At 41.4% G+C, this 24,042-nt stretch overlaps 1 protein-coding gene and 1 long non-coding RNA gene across 9 annotated transcripts in view; both read right to left on the bottom strand.

The window, feature by feature from the left end:
• Positions 1-24,042, bottom strand: part of LOC102939922 (solute carrier family 22 member 15-like) — a 66,726-nt gene that overhangs the window by 40,492 nt on the left and 2,192 nt on the right. For 7 of the 8 annotated variants that reach the window (XR_005226178.2, XM_037904542.2, XM_037904540.2 and 4 more), the window contains exons 2-4: positions 21,776-21,922; positions 4,598-4,730; positions 1,146-1,310 (exon numbers count right to left, since the gene is read on the bottom strand). Coding sequence is in view for 7 of the 8 variants with exons in the window: in XM_037904542.2 (XP_037760470.1) it covers positions 1,146-1,310; positions 4,598-4,730; positions 21,776-21,922 (445 nt within the window). In the remaining variant the exon portion in view is untranslated. The remainder of the gene's footprint in view (positions 1-1,145; positions 1,311-4,597; positions 4,731-21,775; positions 21,923-24,042) is intronic. The other variant, XM_043551369.1, reaches the window with a different exon arrangement.
• LOC119566800 lies at positions 18,000-20,041 on the bottom strand. The gene is made up of 3 exons (XR_006292217.1): positions 19,467-20,041; positions 18,325-18,895; positions 18,000-18,271 (listed from the first exon to the last, which is right to left on the bottom strand). It is a non-coding gene; the product is annotated as an uncharacterized LOC119566800 (long non-coding RNA).

Below are 24,042 nucleotides of genomic sequence, written 5' to 3'. Positions count from 1 at the left end.
ATAGTACTAAACTGGAAGTTCTCAAACTGTGGTTGATGGAGTCTTGGCCACTGCTGGCAGCTAGAAGCTCTTCTTTAGCACTGCTATCAGGAGCATTATTATTAGCTCCCTCTCCCTGCCAGCCATTGATCTGTTCTTCAGCACTCCCTACTCAACAGCTGAGAAGTACTAAAACAACAAAGCACCTGAAATGGCAAGGAGCGGAGTATCTCTTCAGCCCATCAGGGGCCAGCCCTGCAGGGGAAAAGACTGGGAAGAGCTGAGACAGACAAACAGGAGGCAGACAGAGACAACATGAGTTGGAAAAGTAGAGACAAACAAATGGGAAGGACCATGGGGGGGCAGAAATCAGTAATTGAAAGAACAGGAAGATAGAACAAAAGAAAAACCTACTCCCTCATTCCCAAAAGGCAAGAAAATATAAAGAAACAAAAAAAAGAGTGTGTAAAGATTGAAGAAATAAAAGGGGAAAATAAGCTCACAGCACCACAGTTAAACATTTAGGGCCAAATTCTATCCTCAGTTACTCCAATGTAAATCCACTAAAATTAGAGGTTTTTTACATTTACAACAGTGCGATGGAGAACCGAATCTCAACCTTTATAATTAAATGTACATTAAATACTCGCACTGTCAGAGCAGAGAGACATTTTTAAAACATTTGATTCAGTACAGAATATGAAAAAAGCCCCAGGTATGTGCTAGCATTATTTTTGTGGGACAGGAGAAATAAACTACTTTAAAAAAATGGTGATGGGGGAAGGGGGGAAGACTTCTTGCCATCATAAATATTTTCTCAAAACACTGATGGTGAAATTGGGAAGTTGGGGGAAAAGGGGGTTTCTGGTAAAAAATCTGTAATGCAAAATAGTTCACAGATTGTTTTGGGAATCATTATGCTAATCTTGAAATATCACCACTACACTGTTGTTAATCACACTGACCCCAATCCTGCAGTCCTTATTCAAGCAAAATTTTCACTGAAATCATTGGTATTTTGGGTGGAATATTGCATTTATTTGACTCATGATAGTCTTTAATATGTACTAAAATAACTTCATACATTTAGAATTATTTCTAAAATTGCAAGAATTTACAAAAAAGAAAGTTTTGGGTAAGATATTAGCATCATTCTTAAATCTTACCTGTTAATGCCCAGAAAGACTTTCCTACATATTCTTGTGTCAAGACAAAAGACACTAGAGACATTCCACCATTCATAATCCCAACAATGAAGCGTGACATTGCAAAAATTTCATAATTTGGAGCAAATGCTGTGACATATCCAAAAATGACATCGAAGAACAGACCTGAACAAAACAGAGTATAAAAATCTGGTCTATCAGTCTTCTCAAATAGTGTAAATTCAGAAAAGAGGGAAGGAAGGAAGGAAAGAACAGGACTGAATTATTTACCGTAACTAGTGTTCTAAAGGTAGTATCTCTGTGGATTCATACACTTGGGGTTACAAACATCTCGGGTAACACGAGGACTCCAAGGGGCTCCAAATTGTTAGTATCTATTACCTCACCTTCAAGTCACACACCTGAGGTCTGTAATACCAAGAACGGATATCTACAAGAGGAAACTTACCTTTAGGCAATACTATCATTCAACACTAGACCCTTCAACTGGAAGTACAACTACAAAATAAATGACCATGACATGAGTTATCAATTGTAATCTGAAAATTAAGTCCCGATCAATTAACTCACACCAACACTCCTACCAGCAGGAGTTACTGGTAACGAGATAATGTGACTGGTTGATAGCAATTCAGCGATAGCACAATAATCACGTAACCTCAGTGTTCTAAAATATACTCTAAATCAATTAACAAAACGGTTTAAGAAAATTACCATCTGCAGAAAATGACGATTACACAACTAAATTTCTTCCTTCAAAATTAAGTACAACCATTGGCCTACAATCTTCAGTTCTGAACTTTAGCGCTAAAGGGATGCTTCATACAACAATTTAGAAATCAGGAAATTGAGTCCATAGGGAACCATGGGCACAACTATTTTATTTCATACAAAGGTTAAAAATGCAAAGAGCAACTATAATTTAAGAAAATACAACTGTGCCTCAAGAACCTGTTAATGCCAGCTGGCAAAGGGGCAGAGAAGTTGTGCACAGAGGTTACAGGTAGCTCCCGAGTCTGGCATGTACATTCTAGTTCTCCAAAGAGAGTCACGTGAAGTCTCTACTAAAAGCTTATGTCATCCTGAGCCGCATAATCACTGAGAGATGTACATATGGATCACATCAATGGAGCTGTGGATATGTACTGAAAATATGTTTTAAACTTTACCAGAGAGGAAAACAGGTATTCTTCCAGACAGCAGGTAAGATGTGTATATCTCTGTCAAAATGTAAGTTAAGCATTGTAAGCCAACACAGTGAAATCCCAGTTTACATACAGAGTCAACAGGAAAGGCAGCACACCATAGAATAAACTACAAGGGGGTCATCATGACTCTGGGATACAAACAATGAACTTGGGGAAATATAAGGAGAAAGCAAGGAAGACACCACTTTATCCTGCACCTCTGAAGTAATCGAGCAGTATGATTACACACATGAAAACGGGTTCTCAAGTAGGCTTGGTTGAAAACACTGCAAAGGACATGTTGGGTGAGATAGGCTAACTTCCAATCTAAATAAGTTTAAGTTAAATTTAGTCTCTAGGAATCATGTTATGATTTTGTTTTATATGTAACCCTTCTAGTTCCGTTATCCTTACTCACTCGCTCTTAAATCTTGATCTTTGATAATAAACTTATTGTTTTCACTGTAAATATATCTCAGTGCTATGGTATTATAAAAGGAGCTGATGCTTAGTTGAATCAAACAAGTTAGTGTGTACATTGTCCCCTGGGGGACAGCAGGCCTGGTATTTCTGTGAGTGTTCAGAGGATAAGGGGCTGGACACTTCTGGGGAATGCTTTGAAGGGGCTCAGGGACTGAGTTACACCTGTTGTTAACCTGCTAGGCAAAGTAAGGGTTGGCATAGCAAACTGGAGGTGTCAGGGAGCTGATACCCATTTAAAGCACAGCAGTCTCCCGCTTGCTGGAGGCAGGAAGATAAGGTGACTCTCAGCTCTGGTACTCCGAGAATCATCACAACAAGGTTTTACGGTAGTAATACACAAGTTAAGGAGATATAACTAAGTTTCTGGAGAAGGAGGAACTATAAAAAATCAAGATGGAACTAAAAAACTCAGGAGAAAAGAACCATGATAAAGAAACTATTGATAAGGTTTCTTTAGAGCATATGGAAGCACTGTAGTATGTGTCTGATCAATCTTGAAAATATCAGGCCAGGACATAGACTTTCCTTATTACTCAAAATGGCTTGGATGCTATCCTTTATCCAAATAGAGTCCCTGATGCCAGGTGGTTTTGTGCTACACAAAGGGGTCCTAGAAAAGGAAGTAATCTTTTCTGAGAAAAGCAGAAGCAGGCCCAGGATTTCAATGGGACTGACTGAGAAATATTATAGGGATGGTAAAATGCTACCTCAGTTGTGAGGTTGCAAGGGAGTGTGACTGAAATTGACTTTCAAAAAAAACCTGAGAATGGGATGAAACTGTGCTGTTTAGACTACACATTAATATATTTTGACTTCATGCCCTGAGACATGAAAAGCTGCTACAGAGAATTAGTCCCAGTACTGCTAACTGTATCTAGACGATCTGCTTTAGTTTAAGTAGTAGGATTAGTGATTTGGGATCCAAATGTTCAAATCATAGAAGGGATGTATTTCTCACACACTGGAAACAGTGTCTCTTGAGGAGCTCAAATCACTTTAAAAGCACTAGAGGGACAAGGTGGATGAAGTAATATCTTTCATTGGATCAGCTTCTGTTGGTGAGAGAGAAAAACTTTCAAGCTTACAGAGAGCTCTCTTCAGGTTTACAATAAGAACACTCATGACACAATAAGAAGAAAATATATTGTATTATGTGCTGGAGAAAGACTTAGCTTTACACATCTGAAATTGATGGGTCTATGTGTTGCAAATTCTACCAGAAATTGCAACATATTTTCTCATCTTCTTATAGCAATGATTTGTGAAAACCCACAGTACCAACTCCCCTTATAATAGACAATAATTACTGGAAGGCTGGAGAATGTAAGTCAGGTTGCATTATAGCTGGCTAAGGAGTAGTAAATTCAAAATCCTATGCTGAGGTCTCAAACATGAAGAAAACTCTGGAAGTTTAACATATTGTGCTATACAATATAGCCAATTTGAAAATCTTTGAACCAGGAAATAGATTGCCAAATAGTACAGAAAAACAAAACAGACAGACCACAAGTTCAAATGGATTTTTTTAAACCACAGCTGGTGGAACACCACAATCAACACAAAACAATACAAGCTTTCTTTCCAAATACTCTTGCCTCAAAAATATTCTTGTCCCCATCAAAGAAATAAACTTCTAATTGAAAAGCATGATGAAATGCATATATGTATACTCCCAATGGAAAAATATTAAATGCTCTTATTCTGGCCCTCATTTCCTACAGATTCAGATATTATGTCCAAATTGAAAACGTATAAGAAACAATTATTTTACTTTTATCTTACCTGACATGTACACTGGTTTCCTGCCCAATTTATCAGACAATGGTCCAAAAATTATATTTCCAATAAGCAATCCAGAAAAATACAAGGATGATGCCAGGTTTACTTTATAGGCTTCATGTCTGATTAAGTACCACTGTTGAAAATAAAGGAATCTGTAGTTTAAAAACAGTAATATAAATTCATTGGCTTCTTGAAAATATTGAAGAAAACTTAATACTTTTACAACTATGAAATATCTCATGCCATTATTCTGTATTCTGACCTTGTGTTATGTTCAACTGAGTTTTGTTTAAAGCTCCATGGCAGATTATGGCCCAACAACTTTTTAAATTTACATACTTCTGTCAAGAAGTTTCATTACAATATATTTCTCATGCTAAGTTTCAATGTTATATGTTCAAGCAAAATAGAAATGTATCACAACAACTTTGGCCCATCAACAGCAACACAGTCAAAGTTATTAGAAATAGGAGATACTGAATTTTTAATAGCATGAACTGGAAATCTTCAGACTTGTTTCTGAAGCACAGGCTTACAATAATAATACGCTATTAAAGCCATTTTGACAGCTTAAAATGGAAAAATAGCAAAAAAATATTCATCAGGGACAAAGCAATAAAAGATATGCTTTACTTGACTATTGTCTTGCCCAGAACAGTGTTACTCAGACCACCAGAGGTCCATGGAGCCTTTTCTGGTAGTCTGCAGAATAAAACACTGAAAACCAAACAGAAAGGGATCAAGGGATTGCACAGGAAGGTGGTGTAGGAGAATTGTTCTCTTATGAGAAAAAGTTTGAGAACCATTAACCCATATTACTCTATTTCAGGGGTTGGCAACCTTTCAGAAGTGGTGTGCCGAGTCATCATTTATTCACTCTAATTTAAGGTTTCGTGTGCCAGTAATCCATTTTAACGTTTTTAGAAGGTCTCTTTCCATAAGTCTATAATATATAACTAAACTATTGTTGTATGTAAAGTAAATAAGGTTTTTAAAATGTTTAAGAAGCTTCATTTAAAATTAAATTAAAATGCAGAGCCCCCCGGACTGGTGGCCAGGACCCGGGCAGTGAGAGTGCCACTGAAAATCAGCTCGTGTGCCATCTTTGGCACGCGTGCCATAGGTTGCCTACCCCTGCTCTATTTTGTAAATGCAGAACAGAATTTATTTCCCCTTGCTTTGCACAAAAGGAGAATCTTTGGGTGAGGTGGTACTGCAATATACAAGCTGTACAAAATATCAGCCACTTTTGAGATTTCCTGTTAGCACACCATGTAGGCACAACACATTGTGTTAAAGAAGGAGCTAGACTTCCTAACTTACATTTTTTCGTGAATTTACTTCAATTATATTAATTTTAAAGATACATTTAAAAACAAAAACACAAAGGAAAAACCAACATCTAAATACTTGATAGGTCATGATTACTCCTATGAAGTCAGAGAGACAACAGAGTAAATTCACATTTGGACATTTAATATACACAATTTGTTCAAAATTGTTTGATTTGTTCAAAAATCATTTTGTATCAAAGAAGTCCTAACTACTGACAGCTATTAGGTGGCCTATATCAGGAGTTCTCAACCGATAGCTGGTGACACCCTGGAAGATCACAAAAAAAGTTTTAATGGGCTTGTAATCTACCCTCTTTCTCCCCATTTTTCCCTTGCATTTTATATATATACATTGTGACAAAGTTCCGAGACTGTAACTGTGGGTCCCAAACTTCCTGGCGGATCCAGGGGCCTCAGAAACTCACTAAGGTCCCAATGTGACCTTTCTTTCAGAGGGTAGTGGCAAGAGTCACAGCCTATTGAGTTACTTTCATCACAGGCCAGTATGGGAGATGGAAAGGGGAAATACCCCACAGTCTTTGTTGCTCCGTAGAGCTCAGTAGGCACAGTTCGGCCTCCTGAATGGACCGAGTCTTGCTTCCTCCCTCAAGGGGATCTCTGTAGAGTATGGGCGGGGGGGAACCCGGGCCCACTCTCTACTCCAGGTTCCAGCCCAGGGATCCTAATGGGGCTTTGCCCGCGCACTTCCCGGATCCCAATAGGACCACTCTCTTATATCTTTGACCGCACTCCTGTCCCTGTTATTTCATTAGTTGTCCCCCATAATCATTTGGTTTCCAGGTCCTGTGGATCCCGCTCTTAGGCTGGGGAGGATCCTTTAGCAGTGGATCTTTTAGCCCGCGCACTTCCTGGATCCCAATAGGATCACTCTCTGGTATATCCTTCTGGTCTGACTCCGTCACAATATATGTAGTCTCTAGCCCTTGAAGTTGCAGAGATAACCTTGAAAATGTGCACCAAGCATAAACTGAAGCAACGATACCAGCCTGAACCTACAGACAGCCTGCAAGAGCAACTCTGAAAGTTATGAGCTGCCCCTTTTATCTATTCTGTATCCACAGAATTTGACTTTTTTCCCCAATATGCCATGGAATTCAGCATTTCATTGTTTTGTTTTAGTCAGAGCTCAGTATTTTGGTTTGGTCCCCCTGCCCTGCTGGCTGTTGCCTCTGCATTCTCAGCTTTTACTCAGGGGAAGATATTTGGATTATAGGGCACGCCTCCAGCACTGTTCCATAGAGCCAAACAGCAAGGCAGACATGGCTACCCTCCATTTCTTCCCTCTTCTATGGAATTGGCTCTTTCAACCAGACTTTCCTCTCTGCTAGCCTCTGACCAAAATGAACATCAGAATACTTATCAGCTATTACACCGCTTCAAAAGGGTGGCTGCAATATCTGACAAAGGATTCAGGGGCATATACATAGCCACTAGAAAGAGAGGACACCGCCATTTGAAGGCTAAACATACATCTTTCCAAAATAATTCTTCGATCAAAAGTTTACAAAATCAGGTGACCTTCATTATATGCCAATGCTGTAAACATGAAAGCCCTTGGAGAATCATACTTGGTGTCATCCCAAATAACAAATGTCTCAAAGTCTCATAACTAGGGAATCACTGTTTGTTCCCTTAGTCTCAGATATTAGAATCGAGTGCTGCCAGGCCAATCAAAACACTGTGCCCTCTTCAATATCAGTCAGCAAGATGACAAATTAATGACATGGCTGCTGATGTTTGGAAACAGATATTTAGAAGCCAGTAGTCCTCAACACAGAAACTTTCAATATTTGTCCACTATGAGCAGCATGGACTTCCTGTTTTGCTATCCACTGAGATGATCACTACAAAGGAAAAATATCTTTGAAGCTTTCATTGGGACCGATTGGTATCACTGTATTTGATATTCAACACTGACGATGCCAGAGATATGACAGGAAAACACACTGGCTTTATGTCCAGGATAGCATACCAGGCCATTGGAACACGTCGATCAATTCAAGGGGAAGCTTTTGGCAGCAAAGAGGATGGCAACAGAACTGAAAACTGGTACTTGGAAGAGGTTGTAGTTATGAACTTTACAACCTCTTATCTATATTATGTGAAGAAATGGGCATTCAACATGAGCAACTCCTCTTCCACAAAGAAGTTTGTTGGTTTTTACTCTGAAGTTTTGAATTTCTTGTCTGAGCTCAGAGAAGACCTTTTAATTTGGCTCTGCCCTTGCAGAATAATTCACAGATCAGCATTCGATTATTCTGAATACTTCTTTCCAGGAATGGACCATGACATGGGTTCTCAAACTGGGAATTCCAAAATCCTGGAGTGGGGATGAAGGGCTGGGTTTTCATAATTCCTGAGAGGTTGCAACCACCTTGTACTTCCCATATTGTTAAATGGGAAGAGAGACCCTGGGTTAAATGTTGCCATATCAGGCCAAGTTTGAGAACCACAGGCCTACATGAAGTGTGCTGGCATATTCAGTCCAGGTCATAGTGATCTGGTGTCCACATACCTAAAACCACTACCACAATTATCACAAACTGACATTGTTGTTGTCAGTCTCTTTACAGAGGTCAAACTAAACAGGTATGGAAGTGAACTATCCTCTCCATCCCTAGATGTGGCCTCTTCAGGTCACAGTTAGAGCAAACTGAAGGGGAGTGTGGGGAAGCATGAGTATCATATGAGATGCATGACATCTGGCAGTCTGAGAAAATAAGCATGGAACCCCAGGATGCCATTTTCGCACATACAGTAACTCCTCCCTTAAAGTCGTCCTGGGGAGTCGAAAGTCGTTGTTTCGTTGTTATATTGCTGATCAATTAGGGAACATACTCATTTAAAGTTGTGCAATGCTCCCTTATAACGCTGTTTGGCAGCTGCATGCTTTGTCCACTGCTTACAGGAAGAGCAGCCCATTGGAGCTAGCTGGTGCGGGCTTGGAACCAGGGTGGACCAGCAGCCCTCCTATCAGCTCCCCGTTCCCCTAAGTTCCCTGTGCGGCAGCCACCCAGCAGGCTATCGATTGCCAGCAGTTCAGCTGTCCCTCCCCACACTGCCATGTGCTGCTCCTACCCTCTGCCTTGAAGCTGCTCCCAGGAGCCTCCGGCTTCCTGTTGGGGGGGGGGGGGAGAAGGGAGAGGGGGGCTAATGTCAGGGTGTCCCCCTCCCCCCTGCTCCTGCCCCCCACCTACTCCCTCTCCATATAGAGCAGGGTGGGGACATGACAGGGCTCAGGATGGAGAGAGCTTGCTGGCTGCAGCTGCTGTCTCAAGTTCCTCATACTCTTAAAAAGGCAATGTACTTAGAGTGGTGTCAGCGTACTTAAAGGGGCAATGTGCATTTCTCTCTCTCTCTTTCTCTCTCACACACACACACACACACACACGGTGTATGTCTCTGTCTGCCATGCTGTCTCCCCTCCCTCCATTCGTGCTGCCTTGTAGTGTATGAGGCTATATTAACAATGTGTTAACCCTTGAGGGCTCAGCCGAATGCTAGTTTATCATTTAGCAGTAAGGCATCCCCTGGGAAATATCCCATCCTCTAACTTCACCTCCTCAAGGAGCTTGACAATCATCATTGCTATGTACAGTATTAAACTGTTTGTTTAAAACTTATACTCTGTGTGTGTATATATGTTTTTTCGTTTGATGAAAAAAATTTCCCTGGAACCTAAACCCCCTCCTCCCCCACATTTACATTAATTCTTATGGGAAAACTGGACTGGCTCAACATCATTTTGCTTGAAGTTGCATTTTTCAGGAACATAACTACAACATTAAGCGAGGAGTTAGTGTACATATTTCATATCTGAACTTTAAGGAGACTGAGCAACTACTGCAAATTCACAGTAAAATATTCCATAGCCATCTTCAAAGGATCCACACAATCAAGTCCTAGCATCTTTTGCAAAACAGATTACACACACACAGTTACTGTTGCTCATGTCCATAATATGGAAAATAAATAAAATGGGAAGATCTCTAAAAAAATATTAATAACCATCCCATTAATTTCAAGAAAATTACAGAGATTTTTTTAATTACCACCATCAAATAATGTATAATATAAATTGATAACAGTTCAGCCCTACTTTCCAAGTGAATTGGCAAAATTCATAAAATGATCTGATCATGACAAAATGTAGAAAAAAGAAATAATTAAAAGTCAAAAGCTGAAAAACAAAAGTATATGATAAACAGTGGCAAAGATCAAGTCTTATTTTATATTGTAAAAACATACTATCAAAACATTAAGAAATGGATTTTAAATCCAAAAATCTGTAATCAATCAAGTAATTATAAATGATGTATGTTTAACTGACTTCTAGATGACAATTATTGTAGTTCAGTACAAAGCCTGAGAAAAACTAAAAATACTGCCAAATCTTATTTACTGGGTAACAAATCATTGTGTCAACCATGCAAAATGTTGACAGCAGGCTCTTTATGTTTACACTGAGAACATATTATGTAGTCCTTACTACAGGAGTAAAGCCCCTCTTGAATACATCTGGAGCTCTGCTTGAGGAAAAACAACAGAGTTGAACATTGGTTAAGTGACTAACAAAATGTCAAATTTCAGAGTGGTAGCCGTGATAGTCTGTGTCGGCATCTGATAAAGTAGGTTTTTGCTCACAAAAGCTTATGCTCAAATAAATTTGTTAGTCTCTAAGGTGCCACAAGTACTCCGAAATGTCAAATGGAATGCATAATGACTACATTTTAACAACTGGACCTCGTTTCAGTCTGTGGCTAGAAAGTTTTGGATTTGAAATACATGATGAAGTCCTTGATATGTAGGTGAAACATCAGTATAAAAATACATTAAGCTATATCCTGGCACGTTTATCCAAGAAGAAAGGATCTGAGCTACAGGAGCCATTGCCTTGATAGTAAAATTTAAACGCAGAGGATCAAAACTTGCATTGTAAATGTTAGGGTAGCAACTCTAATTATGGCAGAGAAAATATCTTCACTTATATATCCCTAATTCAGATATTTAACTTTTGGGGTGAAAACCAGTTTTCTGTAGTTTCTCACCCTTACTCTCAGAACATTTGGAGACAGTTTGGAGAAAGAGGGGAAAATATGTTTACACCAATTAATTTTCAGATAATTCTTGGTGTAAATGAGTAAGTCAAACAGCTTCTTTTTAAAACTTGAGAACTTACCAGGGACTTGGTCCTCAGTAAGAACAATTTTAACATGTTTAAAGTAATGTAGTTTGACATTTATAACTTCATTATTTCTAAAGTGTCATGTGCAGTATTGTACATGAATTTTCAGTCGTGATTTTAAACAATGCAATGAGGCACAATGCTCCAAATAATCATATGCATTTGCATATGTGCATTTTAAGCATCACATATTTTATTACGTCATCTTCAAAATCAGACCGATATCCATTTAAATAGGGACAGAGTACAACAAGAAGGATGTGAGATCTCTTGTGTCTCTTCTGATGTCCTGCATGTCTCTTGTAAGTAGAGATGTCCTAATTTCTTTATTTTTAACATTAATTTTCTTTAATTTAAAAAAGCAAGATAAAGCATATATATAGTTATGACAGCAATGTTATAATTTTATATACAGAAAAAATACAGGAAAATCTAAGTTGTAAATCCATTTGAGGGAGGGACAGCTCAGTGGTTTGAGCATTGGCCTGCTAAACCCAGGGTTGTGAGTTCAATCCTTAAGGGGGCCATTTGGGATCTGAGGCAAAAATTGGGGATTGGTCCTGCTTTGAGCAGGGGGTTGGACTACATGACCTCCTGAGGTCCCTTCCAACCCTGATATTCTATGATTCTACGATATTATATAGTGTGGCTGAATTAATACACAGTAAAGAGTATATCAACTCAAATAAGACAGAGGTATCGCTGAAGGAAAAAGGCTAAACTTGGAGGAATATCTAGGAAATGCAACCTCAATCTTCATTAATGGCATCTTCCAAGTGAATATCGGGACAGTCTGAAAATGCAAGACATTTAATTTTTCATGGACACAGCAGCAGCCAGAAACATCTTGTTTCACCTTCTACCAACCAGGAGACTGTGCTCCTTTTTCCCAAAGGCAGACTTGTTCACAGAGATCCACGGTTTGTCACCTCACACCTAAACTTCCACAACATGCTATACCTTGATGTGATTCTCAGACTACAGATTGCTCACGGCTCATAGCACACATGCTAAATAAAGCAGGGTTGGTAAAAATGGATAATTAAAAAAAAACAACAACAACAAAAAACAAAGATTTTTCAGATTTCATTATTTAAATTATAAGTTTTTCTTTTTTAAAATGAACCTGTTTATAATAAGTTTAGGCCTTAACATATTTTACATTAAATTCAGATTTCATTTTAATCTCTTAAAACATTTAAATAAAAATAAATATGCTGAATCCATGAGCCTCTTTCAAAACCTTTGAGTTAAAGGCTGCTTTTCTATATAAAGAAAGAATTGGGGGAAAACATCAAATTTTTAAGGTCAAAGTTTATAAATATGGCACAATAGATTATGTACTGTATTAAGGTCCTGATCCTGTAGGGGACTCAAGGGTTGTGATACTGGGTGCAAGAGACTGGCTAAGTCATCACAGGTGTTGGGATCCAGCCTCTGGCTCCAAGAGAGACCATCATGTATCTGATCAGGATCATCCACTGAGCCCACGTGGGTGTCTCATACTCCTGTTTTATAGCTTCTCCCTACCTGAGCTGTGACTAAGTTCTCAAATTATGTATATTTATGACTCTACCCACCACAAAAACTTACTCTCCAGCTCATGGAAAAACACTGAAGTTTAGGTATCCAAAACATTGAAGGTGGTTGTGTTTAATAAAAATAAACTTTATATGCTGCTTTGTGTATTTAATTAAATTCCATTTACTATCCTAATGCAGCTTGGCACAAATCATGAGCAAAATGTTAATTATCTAGTATTTATCATTCAACATTTTCTAACACACTAAAAATGTACAATTAACAAAAATCTAAAAATATTAAGCTATATAATTGCTTAAATAAATGTACATAGTTATAGTGTACCCTTCAAGGTAGCAAAAAAAAAAAAAAATGTACCAAATCTAGTATAAAGGCTCTATTTAGTTGTAAATCTACATGTTTTAATGGTTATATCAATCAATGAGAGTGCACCTTTCCTTAGAAAATAACTGAAGTACAAATAGAAAAGTTGATTAAAATTGATGACATAAATTGAGGTTTTCCACTTGGTGATTTAAATCTTACACTGTTTGCAGTGTTGTTGAGTCATGTCAGCTCCAGGATATTAGAGAGACAAGGTGGGTAAGGTGATTTTTTTTATTGGAAGAACTTCTGTTGGTGAGAGAGAAAAGCTTTCAGGCTTATGCAGAGTTCTTCTTAAGGTCTGAGAAACGTAGGCTATGTTTATATTGTGCACCTTACAACGGTGCGGCTGTACCACTGCAGCCACGCTATTGTAAGGCAAGCAGTGTAGCCGCTCTTTGTCGCTGGGAGAGAGCTCTCCCCGTGACAAAATAAAACTACCCTCAATGAAGGGCGGTAGCTTTGTTACTGGGAGAGCATCTCCAGCCGACAAAGCGCTGTCCACACTGAAGCTTTTCATAGTTAAAATTTTTGTCATTCAGGGGTGTGTGGTTTTTTTTCACATCCCTGAGCGACAAAAGTTTTAATGATGAAAGTGCATGTAGACATAGCCTTACTCAGGCCAGGTACACCAGAAACTTACATTTGTATAATTACATCGCTCAGGGATGTAAAAAATCCACACCCCTGAGCGATGCAGTTTTACCGAACTAACACCTGTTGTAGACAATGCTTTGTCGACGAGAGGGCTTCTCCCGTCAACACAACTACTGCCTCTCATGGAGGTGAATTACTACACTCAGGGGAGACTGTCTCCCCTCAGTGTAGTAGCATCTTCAGTGAAGCGCTGCAGCTACACCACTGCAGCGTTTTAAGCATAGATCTACCCTCAAGTGTCACACCTAAATACAAGATGGAACAGATTGTTTAGCATACGTAGTTAACACATATTTTAATGGACCATTGAAGGTGAAGTGGCTCATCATCAGAAGCAAACTCCTCACAGATACTCTAAAGTTTCCTAAAGAAAAGCTCTGTGTAAGCTCAAAAGCTTGTCTCTCTCACCAACAGAAGTTGGTCCAATAAAAGATATTACCTCAGCCACCTCATCTCTCAAAGAACATATACCGTCATGCTCCAAATTGACTGTCAATACAGTTCTTAGCATAGTTCAAGTTGCTAGATCTTGTTTTCAAAGCACTGCAAATGCCATGAACAAGCCACCTCAAGACACTGTCTCTCACAGGGAGAGACCTCAGAGTGGAATCAATTACCATAGGAGGTGAGTACAGCTCTTGCAGCCTTCTGATTGTGATGCAAGACTTACCTCTTTCAGAAGAAATGCCCTTAATAGCCAAATAATAAAATAACTCCAGCAAGTGAGCATACAGCAAATCAGCTATATCCAGACACCTTTATATGGCTCAAAATACTGAGGAGGGGAAATACCAGGCCAGAAGAATCATGTCCCTAATTTTCAGTGTATGTAATGGTGCCAAGATACTGCCATGATGGAAACTTTAGAAATGCCTTTTCTAACAAGATATTTAAAATACCACCACATACTGGAATACAAAATACAAATGAACAAAGCTATGGTTCTTATTGCAACCATTTACAACTTCTGTTATGTGTATAGTAATACAGTACACAGGGTACCACCAAAACTATGTGGTCTGAACAATCTCAAGGATTTTCTTCAAAACTGTTGTATAGTTTTCAACATGGATAACTTGACTGTAAAGTTCAGATATGCATGCAATCATCTTTTTCTTTTCATAAGTTATTTCTCAGTTCAAATTTGGTATGTTTTATTTATTTTATATTATTATATTGTAAAAAAGATGGGAAAGGAAAAGTTACGGAAGATTGAACATATACCTACAGAAACATCTGTAGTCAATTGCAGATACATTACAAATTTCAATAAGCAATTTATTTAAAAATTATAAAAAAGTTAATCATAATGCTAACAATAGATATGCTTTTAAAGTTTTCTACATCCTCCTGAAATTCCATGCAGTAGCATCCAAAACAGTAAGGCTTATCTCATGTTTTTAATTTTTTCAGAATCTGTTTCTTAGTCCTGAAGGTAGCCCTACATTAGTGTTGAATTAATAAAGATCTCTAAATATATTAAGAATATTCTGAGTCCTTTATTATTCTAGACTGGACAATCATGTTTATCTTTAAATATTTCTACCAGAAAGATTTCCACTTATTACTCATCCACATGATGTTTTTCTTTTGCTTTACACACACACACACACACACACACACACACACATATATGATAATACATTTTAATTTGATGGAAAAACTCTGTTAAAATACCACCTCATGACTGAATTTCTTACATGTAGGTTCATATTCTCTGTGGTGGCTTTGCAGATCACATTACCCCCTTTTCTACAGATATAGAAAGATTACTTAACATATATAAATTTAAAAAAATTAGAAAAAAATTCTGATACCAAATCCCAGTTAAATCTGCTTATCACCTTACAGAGAACTAAGAAAGAAGTGTTCTGCTTGAATTAGAGGATGGCTACTTGTTCAAGTTTATCAGTCATATATTCTAAAATAGTCTTCCTTTGTTTTATTCTATTCTTCAATGTTTTTTGTAGTCTTCTAGAAGCTTGAATATAAAATTGTGATGGTCTTCGCTTGTGGGGAGCATTGTCTAATGGTCAGGGCTTAGGTCCTTCAAAATGCGGAGGGAGTTGGGTCTCCCACTACACCAGGCTCCAGTCCGGGACTCTGTAAGGGTTATCCAAAGTCTGACAGCCAGGAGTGCCTTAAGGCTGCCCTCCCTGGGCCACTTCCTACCACCCCCACAGTTGTCCAAAGTTTGACTTCTCTAGTGAGGAGATGCACAGCTGGTCAGTTCACTGCTTGGCACCTCCTTGTGGCCACATGTGGCAGCTCCCTCTTTCTCAGGGCAGTGGCTGCCTCCTCCTGTGGCTTGGCCCTCAGCCAGGTCAGCTTCAAGTCTCTCCTCTGCTGGGTGGTCCATAAACAAAACAAGGGAAATTGGCACAAACAAACTGAGTCCTTTCGGTGGGGCGGGGAGGGGGGGAGAATGCTTCCCTCTCGGGTTCTATCAGAAGCAGGTCCTCTGTTCCCTCAGGGAGGGACCTTTGGGCAGCTGTTATAGGAAGAGATCCTGCCTTTCCTCAGCTCTGTTCTCAGGAGCTGCAGGTCTTCTCTCTTCCCTGGTCTGCCCCAAGGGTACGTCTACAGTATGAAATTATATCGAATTTATATAAGTCGATTTTTCAGAAGAGATTTTATACAGTCAATTGTGTGTCCCCCCACGAAGCGTGTGAAGTCGGTGGAGTGCGTCCACAGTACTGAGGCTAGCATCGACTCTCGAAGCGGTGCACTATGGGAAGCTATCCCACAGGTCCTGCAGTCTCCGCCGCCCATTGGGTTAAGCTCCCAGTGCATGATGGGGCAAAAACAGTCTCACAGGTGTTTCTGGGTGCATGTCGTCAGTCACCCCTCCCGCCGTGCAAGCTACGGCAGACAATTGTTTCACACCTTTTTTCTGCCATCGTCAACCGTACACCACCGCTTCCGCTGCCGCTCTGCTCTCCTGCAGCAGATGGTGCAGTAGGTCTGCAAAACTCTGCTGTCCTGCAACTCGTACAGAAGGCCTGAAAGCCATCTTAAACCATACACCGCTGCTTCCGCTGCTACTCTGCTTTCCTACAGCAGACAGTGCAGTAGGTCTGCAAAACTCTGCTGTCCTGCAACTCGTGCAGTATGCCATTGTAAACCGTACACCACTGCTTCTGCTGCAACTCTGCTCTCCCACTCTCCTTCATTTCACGCCTTTTTTCTTGGATTATCTGTGCAGGTGCCATAGCACAGCAAGCATGGAGCCCGGTCAGCTCACCACTGCAGTTGTGACCATTGTAAATACCTCGCGCATTATCCAGCAGCATGTGCAGAACCTGCAAAACCGGGCAGGGAAGCGACGACAGTGCGACTACGATAGTAATGAGGACATGGACGCAGAAGTTCCTAGAGGCACGGCACATGGCGATTGGGACATCATGGTGGCATTGGGCCAGGTTCATGCCATGGAACACTGATTCTGGGCCCAGGAAAAAATTACAGACTGGTGGGACTGCACAGTGTTGCAGGTATGTGATGATTACCAGTGGCTGAGAAACTTTCGCATGCGTAATGCCAATTTCATGGAACTTTGTGACTCGCTGTTCCCTGCCCTGAAGCACAAAGATACCAAAATGCGAGTAGCCTTCACAGTTAAGAAGCAAGTGGCAACAGTCCTGTGGAAGCTTGCAACACCTGACAGCTACCGGTAAGTTGCGAATCAATTTGGGGTGGGCAAATCTACTGTGGGGGCTGCTGTGATCCAAGTAGCCAAAGCAATCATTGACCAGCTGCTATTCAGGGTAGTGACTCTGGGAAATGTGCAGGCCATTGTGGATGGCTTTGCTGCAATGGGCTTCCCTAACTGGGGTGGGGCCATAGATGGAACGCATATCCCTATCTTGGCACTGGACCACCAGGGCAGCCAGTATGTAAACCGCAAGGGGTACTTCTCGATGGTGCTGCAAGCACTGGTGGATCACAAGACACGTTTCACTGACATCAACGTGGGATGGCTGGGAAAGGTGCATGACGCTGACATCTACAGGAACTCTGGTCTGTTTGAACAGCTGCAGGAACGGGCTTACTTCCCAGACAAGAAAATAACTGTTGGGATGTTGAAATGCCTATAGTTATCCTTGGGAACCCAGCCTATCCCTTAATGCCATGGCTCATGAAGCCGTACACAGGCAGCCTGGACAGTAGTAAGGAGCAGTTCAACTATAGGCTGAGCAAGTGCATAGTGGTGGTAGAGTGCGCATTTGGCCGTTTAAAAGCGTACTGGCGCAGTTTACTGACTAGGTTACATCTCAGCAAAACCAGTATTCCAATTGTAATTGCTGCTTGCTGTGTGCTCCACAATCTCTGTGAGAGTAAGGGGGAGACATTTATGGCAGGGTGGGAGGTCAAGGCAAATCACCTGGCGGCCAATTCCGTGCAGCCAGATACCATGGCGATTAGACGAGCACAGCAGGGCGTCCTGCGCATCAGAGAAGCTTTGAAAACCAGCTTCATGACTGTCCAGGCTACAGTGTGACAGTTCTGTTTGTTTCTCTTTGATGTTACCCACCCCCTTTCTTGATTCTAATTGCCTGTAAGCCAACCGCCCTCCCGCCCTTCGATCACAGCTTGTGGAGGAAATAAAGTCACTATTTCAAAACCATGCTTTATTAGTTGATTAAAAACACAGGGAGATAAATCACAAGGTAGCCCGGGTCAGGTGGGGCAGGGAGGGAGGAGGGAAGGACAAGGCCACTCTACAAATCAAAATTTAAGAATATGCCAGCCTTCTGCTGTTTGGGCAATCCTATGGGGTGGAGTGGGTGGGTCTCCGGAGCCTCCCCTTCCGTGTTCTTGGGCGTCTGGGTGAGGAGGCTATTGAACTTGGGGAGGGAGGGCGGTTATACAGGGGCTGCAGCGGCTGTCTGTGCTCTTGCTGCCTTTCCCCCATAAGACCCACCAGACAGCGGAGCATGTCAGTTTGCTTCCCCATCACCTTGAGCATGGCATCTTGTCTGCTCTCATCACGCACCTGCCTCCTCTCATTGCGGTCATTGAACGCTTTCCGGGACTCTGCCATTGTTTTCCTCCACGCATTCAGCTGGGCCCTATTAGTGCAGGAGGACTGCATAAGCTCTGCAAACATGTCATCCCGAGTGCGTTTTTTCCGCCTTCTAATCTGGACCAGCCTCTGGGACGGAGTTGATAGGAGGCACGTTGAAACATTTGCACCTGCGGAAGGAGAAAAAGGAAGGGTAGAAGTTTAAAATATACATTTTAGAGAACAAAGGGGAGACTGTTTCTCAGTGAAACAAGCAATTCATAGTACCTAGCACATGTTATTTCTGTACAAGGTCACATTTTGTCTTTTATACTGAGTGCCTGCCAGTTTGCTGTGACTACATCACACGGGGCTGAGCAACAGCATTCAGCTTGCAGGCAGCCACGGTAAGCCCTACAGGCACAAGGAGTTCTGCTTCTTCTGCATTCATTACAACGCTTTTGAACTGCGGTGCCCTCCTTTCCCATACCAAGCAATGCCTGGTGGGTTGGCCAATTAAAAGGAGGGCCTGCAGTCTCCCTGGGATGATCGCTACACACCCCGTGCCCTTTAGGTCAAACACCAACAGGCCAGCGTGGATGGGTTTCCCCCCACCGCGGGGCTCTGATCCTTTAAGCCAAACACGAACAGACTTTTCCTGTTGCTGTACTGGACGCGAATGAATCCCAAGTCTTCAGGGCAAATGAATAGTAAACACACTTTCTTTTAAACCCTGTATCGTATTTACAAAAATACACTCACCAGAAGTGCCTTCTCCGGCGTCATGGTCTCGGAGCCCACCTTGGGAGGGGGTGGAGGGTATTGGCTCCAGGGTGATGAACAGTTCCTGCCTGCCGGGGAGAACGGATTCACCGCTTGCTGCCCATGCACTGTCCTCCTCCTTCTCCTCTTCCTCCTCCAAAAAATCATCCTCCCCACTCCGTGAGAGTCCCCCTTGCAGGTGTCCATGGACAGTGGTGGGGTAGTGGTGGCGTGCAGCTCATCGTAGAAACGGCATGTATGGGGCTGCGAGCTGGAACTCCCATTTGCCTCTCTAGTCTTTTGGTAGGCTTGCCTGAGCTCCTTGATTTTCACACGGCATTGCTGTGTGTCCCTGGAGTAGCCTATGTCCGTCATTACCCGGGAGATTTTCACAAATTTGTTTGCGGTCCGTTTTTTGGAACGGAGTTCTGCCTGAACAGATTCTTCTCCCCAAACAGTGATGAGATCCACTACCTCCTGCTCGGTCCATGCTGGAGCTCGTTTGCGCATCTGGGACTGCACGGTTCACCTGTGCTGGTGGACTCTGCACGGTTCACCTGCGCTAATCAGGTCTTCACGCTGGCCAAACAGGAAATGAAATTCAGAAGTTCCCGGGGCTTTTCCTGACTACCTGGCTAGTGCATCTGAGTTGAAAGTGTTGTGCAGAGCAGTCACAATGGAGCATTCTGGGATAGCTCCCAGAGGCCAATACCATCGAATTGTGTCCACAGAACCTCAAATTCGGAACAGCAATGTCGATTTTAGCACTACTCCCCTTGCCAAGGTGGAGTACAGAAACCGGTTTTAAGAGACCTTAAAGTCGACAAAACCGGGTTGGTTGTGTGGACGGATTTAGTTTTAATTTGATATAACACGGCTAATTTTGATATAATCGCATACTGTAGACCAGGCCTAAGTGTGCTGTTCTGCTCCCAGGTGTGGTGGGGTGGGGCTGACCTTGTTGAATTCTTTTTGATCACATTTTCAATATCATTCTGCTTTTAAGCTCAGAGGGGATGGACATATTGAAAAACTGACCACAACAGTCACAAAATCTGTCACACAGAGGACTTGAGTCAATGTTGCATCATTTCTCCAATTGCATCTAGTCCTTAAACCCTTCCAGACAAATGTTACATGGCCAGGTTTTGGGACAGCAGTAAGAGAGGAGAAACAGATGAATAGTTTCTCTAGATCGACAAGTACCAGACTTTACCGGTTCACATACCAATTCTTAAAAAACTGTTGTGAAGTAAATGGATAAGCCATCGCACTCACGTACCACAGTTTGAAAACCCCTGGCCTAGATAACATTCCCTAGCAAGTTAACTGAAAATTGGCAATCAATCAGCATAACTCGTTTCTACGAGAATCCAGGCAACCATCTCAAAAAAAAGTTTTGATGCAGGCAGGGATGTTCCTAAGGCATGTATTTCCTGGGTGATGGGTGCCCAGGAAGTAACACAAAGAACAGCTGGCTTTGAACAAATGCAACAAAACACATAAAACTAGAGGGCGAAGTGCTCTGTCCAGTCCCCAGGATGCAAACCCTGGTCCAGTCCACCTCCACCCCTCAAGATGGCATGATATTTTGGGAAATCCAGAAGAGTTGTGTGAACTTAGTTTTCAGAATAATTTTAATCCTCCTATAGGGCAATCTATGGGAGGACATGATGCAGCTATAGTCAAGATTTATTACACTGAACAATACAAAACAGAACAAAAAATCATTCCAACTCATTAGCTCTTCCTGAGTCATAAGTATTTCTTCAGAGGCTGAATTCATTTTCAGTAGGAAACTGACTCTATAGTGGGCTGATGTAAGATTTCAAACATGTAATTAAATGATGTAAGCTACAGTAAGTTGTCCTCTTTAGTGACGGGCTCAAAAAGATCTGGGATGAAAAAAAAACCAATCCTAAAAATCATGAAATTAAGACTATAAAGCGAATTTAACCCCTTTTACTCAGAAGAATACTGAACTTATGCTTAGTAAGCCAAAGATAATAGTATGCATAATTTGAACAATTAGACATGATTACAGATTTAAGGAAACTGAAGAAAATAGTAATAAAGCAGAGACATGTGAGTTATAGTAAGTCAATAAGTGAGACGCCTGGCCCAAGTGACCTTTTTATCTTCAGCAATTCCTATGTCCTCATGTACAGAAGAATTACAATTTGTGCAAGCAACATATTCAACTAAGTCTTCTTCAGGCTTCACAAGAGAGAATCCTGCACTGATGATAAAGGAATAAACCAGAGCACAGAAAAGAATCGTTAAGAAAAGATATAGCACAAACTACTTGCCTCAGTTGCTATAGATGTGAACTTATCTGCAAATCGGACATGTCTGGCAAGCTCCTCTGTGCTAGTAGGAATTTCTCCCTGGTCAATATGATACTCTGGCACAGCTCCCACTAGTACAATAAGCATAGACTGACAGGCCACATATACCTAAAAAGAAGAGACAAAATTGTGTAGGATAAACAATTTACATGATATTTTGCCCTCTTGTTTATCATAAATATTTTAACCTCTTCATTGAACTAATATTTAAAACTTGAGCTAAAACAGTTCTCTTAATTCAAAATCACAACAGCTCAGCTAGTATATTGTCTTTAAGTCCCTGGACAGGAACGCACAGGCCAGGGCATTCTGAAGGGACAGCAATCATGTCATATTTAAGATTTTCAGTGGGTTTTTATTAACATTTTGATTTTGCAACCCTCCCGCAAATTTCAAAATTCTTCAAACTTCTTTTTTGCTGCTTTGTAGCAAGAACACAGAAAGGAGATTATAAACTACTTTACTAGGGACTTCTAGCTGATCTAGCACCAAAGGCCAAAATTTAATTCAATTAAAGTTTGTTTCCAAGAGTTACTAACATTTTATTTAGTAACATCACTGAGGAATACCAATTCCAGCAACAAATCAGTACAGCAAATCAATGAAGTTAGAAACCTCTAGCTTTTCTCCTTACAGAGACTGAACCAGATCACTAGGGAGGTTAGATCGGGGTGGTCAAATGGCCGCATGTGTTTCTTTTACAGTTAAAGTGCAGCTCACAGAGCCCCATCCCTCCCCCCATTCTCCACCTAACAGACTGGGGTGGGGGGGAACTTGAGGATTCTGCCCTGTGGCAGAGCGGTGGGGCTAACGGCTTCTGCTAGAGACAACTGGTGCCTGATGAGAGTGGGGGGAGCATAATGTAAAGGTTCCCCCCAACAGCTGGAGTCATACTCATAAGCCCTCGGCATGCCCCCCATTACCCTCAACGGCCCCTCCCTGCAGCTCCCAGGCATTAGCTCTGCATGGAAAAATCAGTGGCAAACAGCTGGAGCTGCCACTTTAGCTCAGTGGGGAGAGGCAGCAGCAGCAGAAGCAGTGGCTCTCCCTGCATCTCCCAGGTGTTTGCCATAGCCTCTCCCCACGGCTGCAGCTCCCAGCTTGCTGGCTCCAGCAGCTGCCATGCAGGGAGGGGGCCCTCCAGCACAGTGTGACTGATTTGGTCCAGCAAACCCTCGCAAAAATCTGGGAGGGCACGTGACCCTATGTGCCCTCCCACACACGTCACCTCTGGTTTCTGCCCACTGGGGTGCGGGGGTCTCAGGGCTTCAGCCCCACGGGGCCCAGCTGCCAGGACTCAGGGCTTCAGCGGGACCCCCTGTCCCCGCAGGGCTAAAGCCCTGAGCAGGTGCCTCTCACAGTGACAGGACTGAAACCCCAAAACCCCCCTCCCTGCAGAGTTGAAGCCCCAAGCCCCAGCAGGGGCGTCCCCTGGGGCTGAAGCCCCAGCAGGCGCCCCCCGGCTCTCAAACTTCTCAAGTTTGTCGTATGTGGCTGGGAGGTTTGGCCACCCCTGGGCTACATAGTAAAAAAAGAAAGTTTTCCATCACAAGGCTCATGAGGAGGCTCTCCCTTCCTGCAGGCCTCAGGAAGTCCACAGTAAGTTTGAATGCCTTCTACGAGAAGTGCAATCTTAGTTCTGTGTTTCTAATTTTTTTTTTATTTAAACCAACTTTCCTGAAAAATAATATATACCCAAACCTTAACCACCTTTTGATGCTGTATTGTCAATGAAAGGAATTCAACTCTGGAGCTAGTTTCCCCCAACAGGTCCAGCAGGGCCCCATACATCTAGTTTTGCAGTTTGATTTGGAGATTGGATCTGTTTATATTTGGATTAGCCAATTTTGTCATTGAAAACAATGCTTTTACATGCCTAGTCATAAATATGATTTATGCATAAATAGATGCAGTTTTAGAAATAAAAAAAAAAGAAAGTATGCTGTACTTAGGAATGAAACAAAATTATACACTTTTTCCTAAGGCTTGACATTTTAATGAACTAAATAAGAGAAGTATTCAATTAAAAGGTCTTATTTAAAGAAACACTTAAGATACACTATTCATTGAAAAAATGTTTTTACTATTACCTCTTATGTTTTAAATATTTAGATATTTCATATCTGTCTTTTTAAAATGGCACTTTTAAAAAAAAAAAACAGTTTGCATATGAACCATGCCCAACTTTCTCAAAAATGGGTACCTAATGTTAGTCAATAATTAGGTCA

Source organism: Chelonia mydas, chromosome 7, assembly GCF_015237465.2.
Source record: "Chelonia mydas isolate rCheMyd1 chromosome 7, rCheMyd1.pri.v2, whole genome shotgun sequence".
Classification (NCBI taxonomy): domain Eukaryota; kingdom Metazoa; phylum Chordata; order Testudines; family Cheloniidae; genus Chelonia; species Chelonia mydas.
This window is presented reverse-complemented; position numbering and strand designations above follow the sequence as displayed.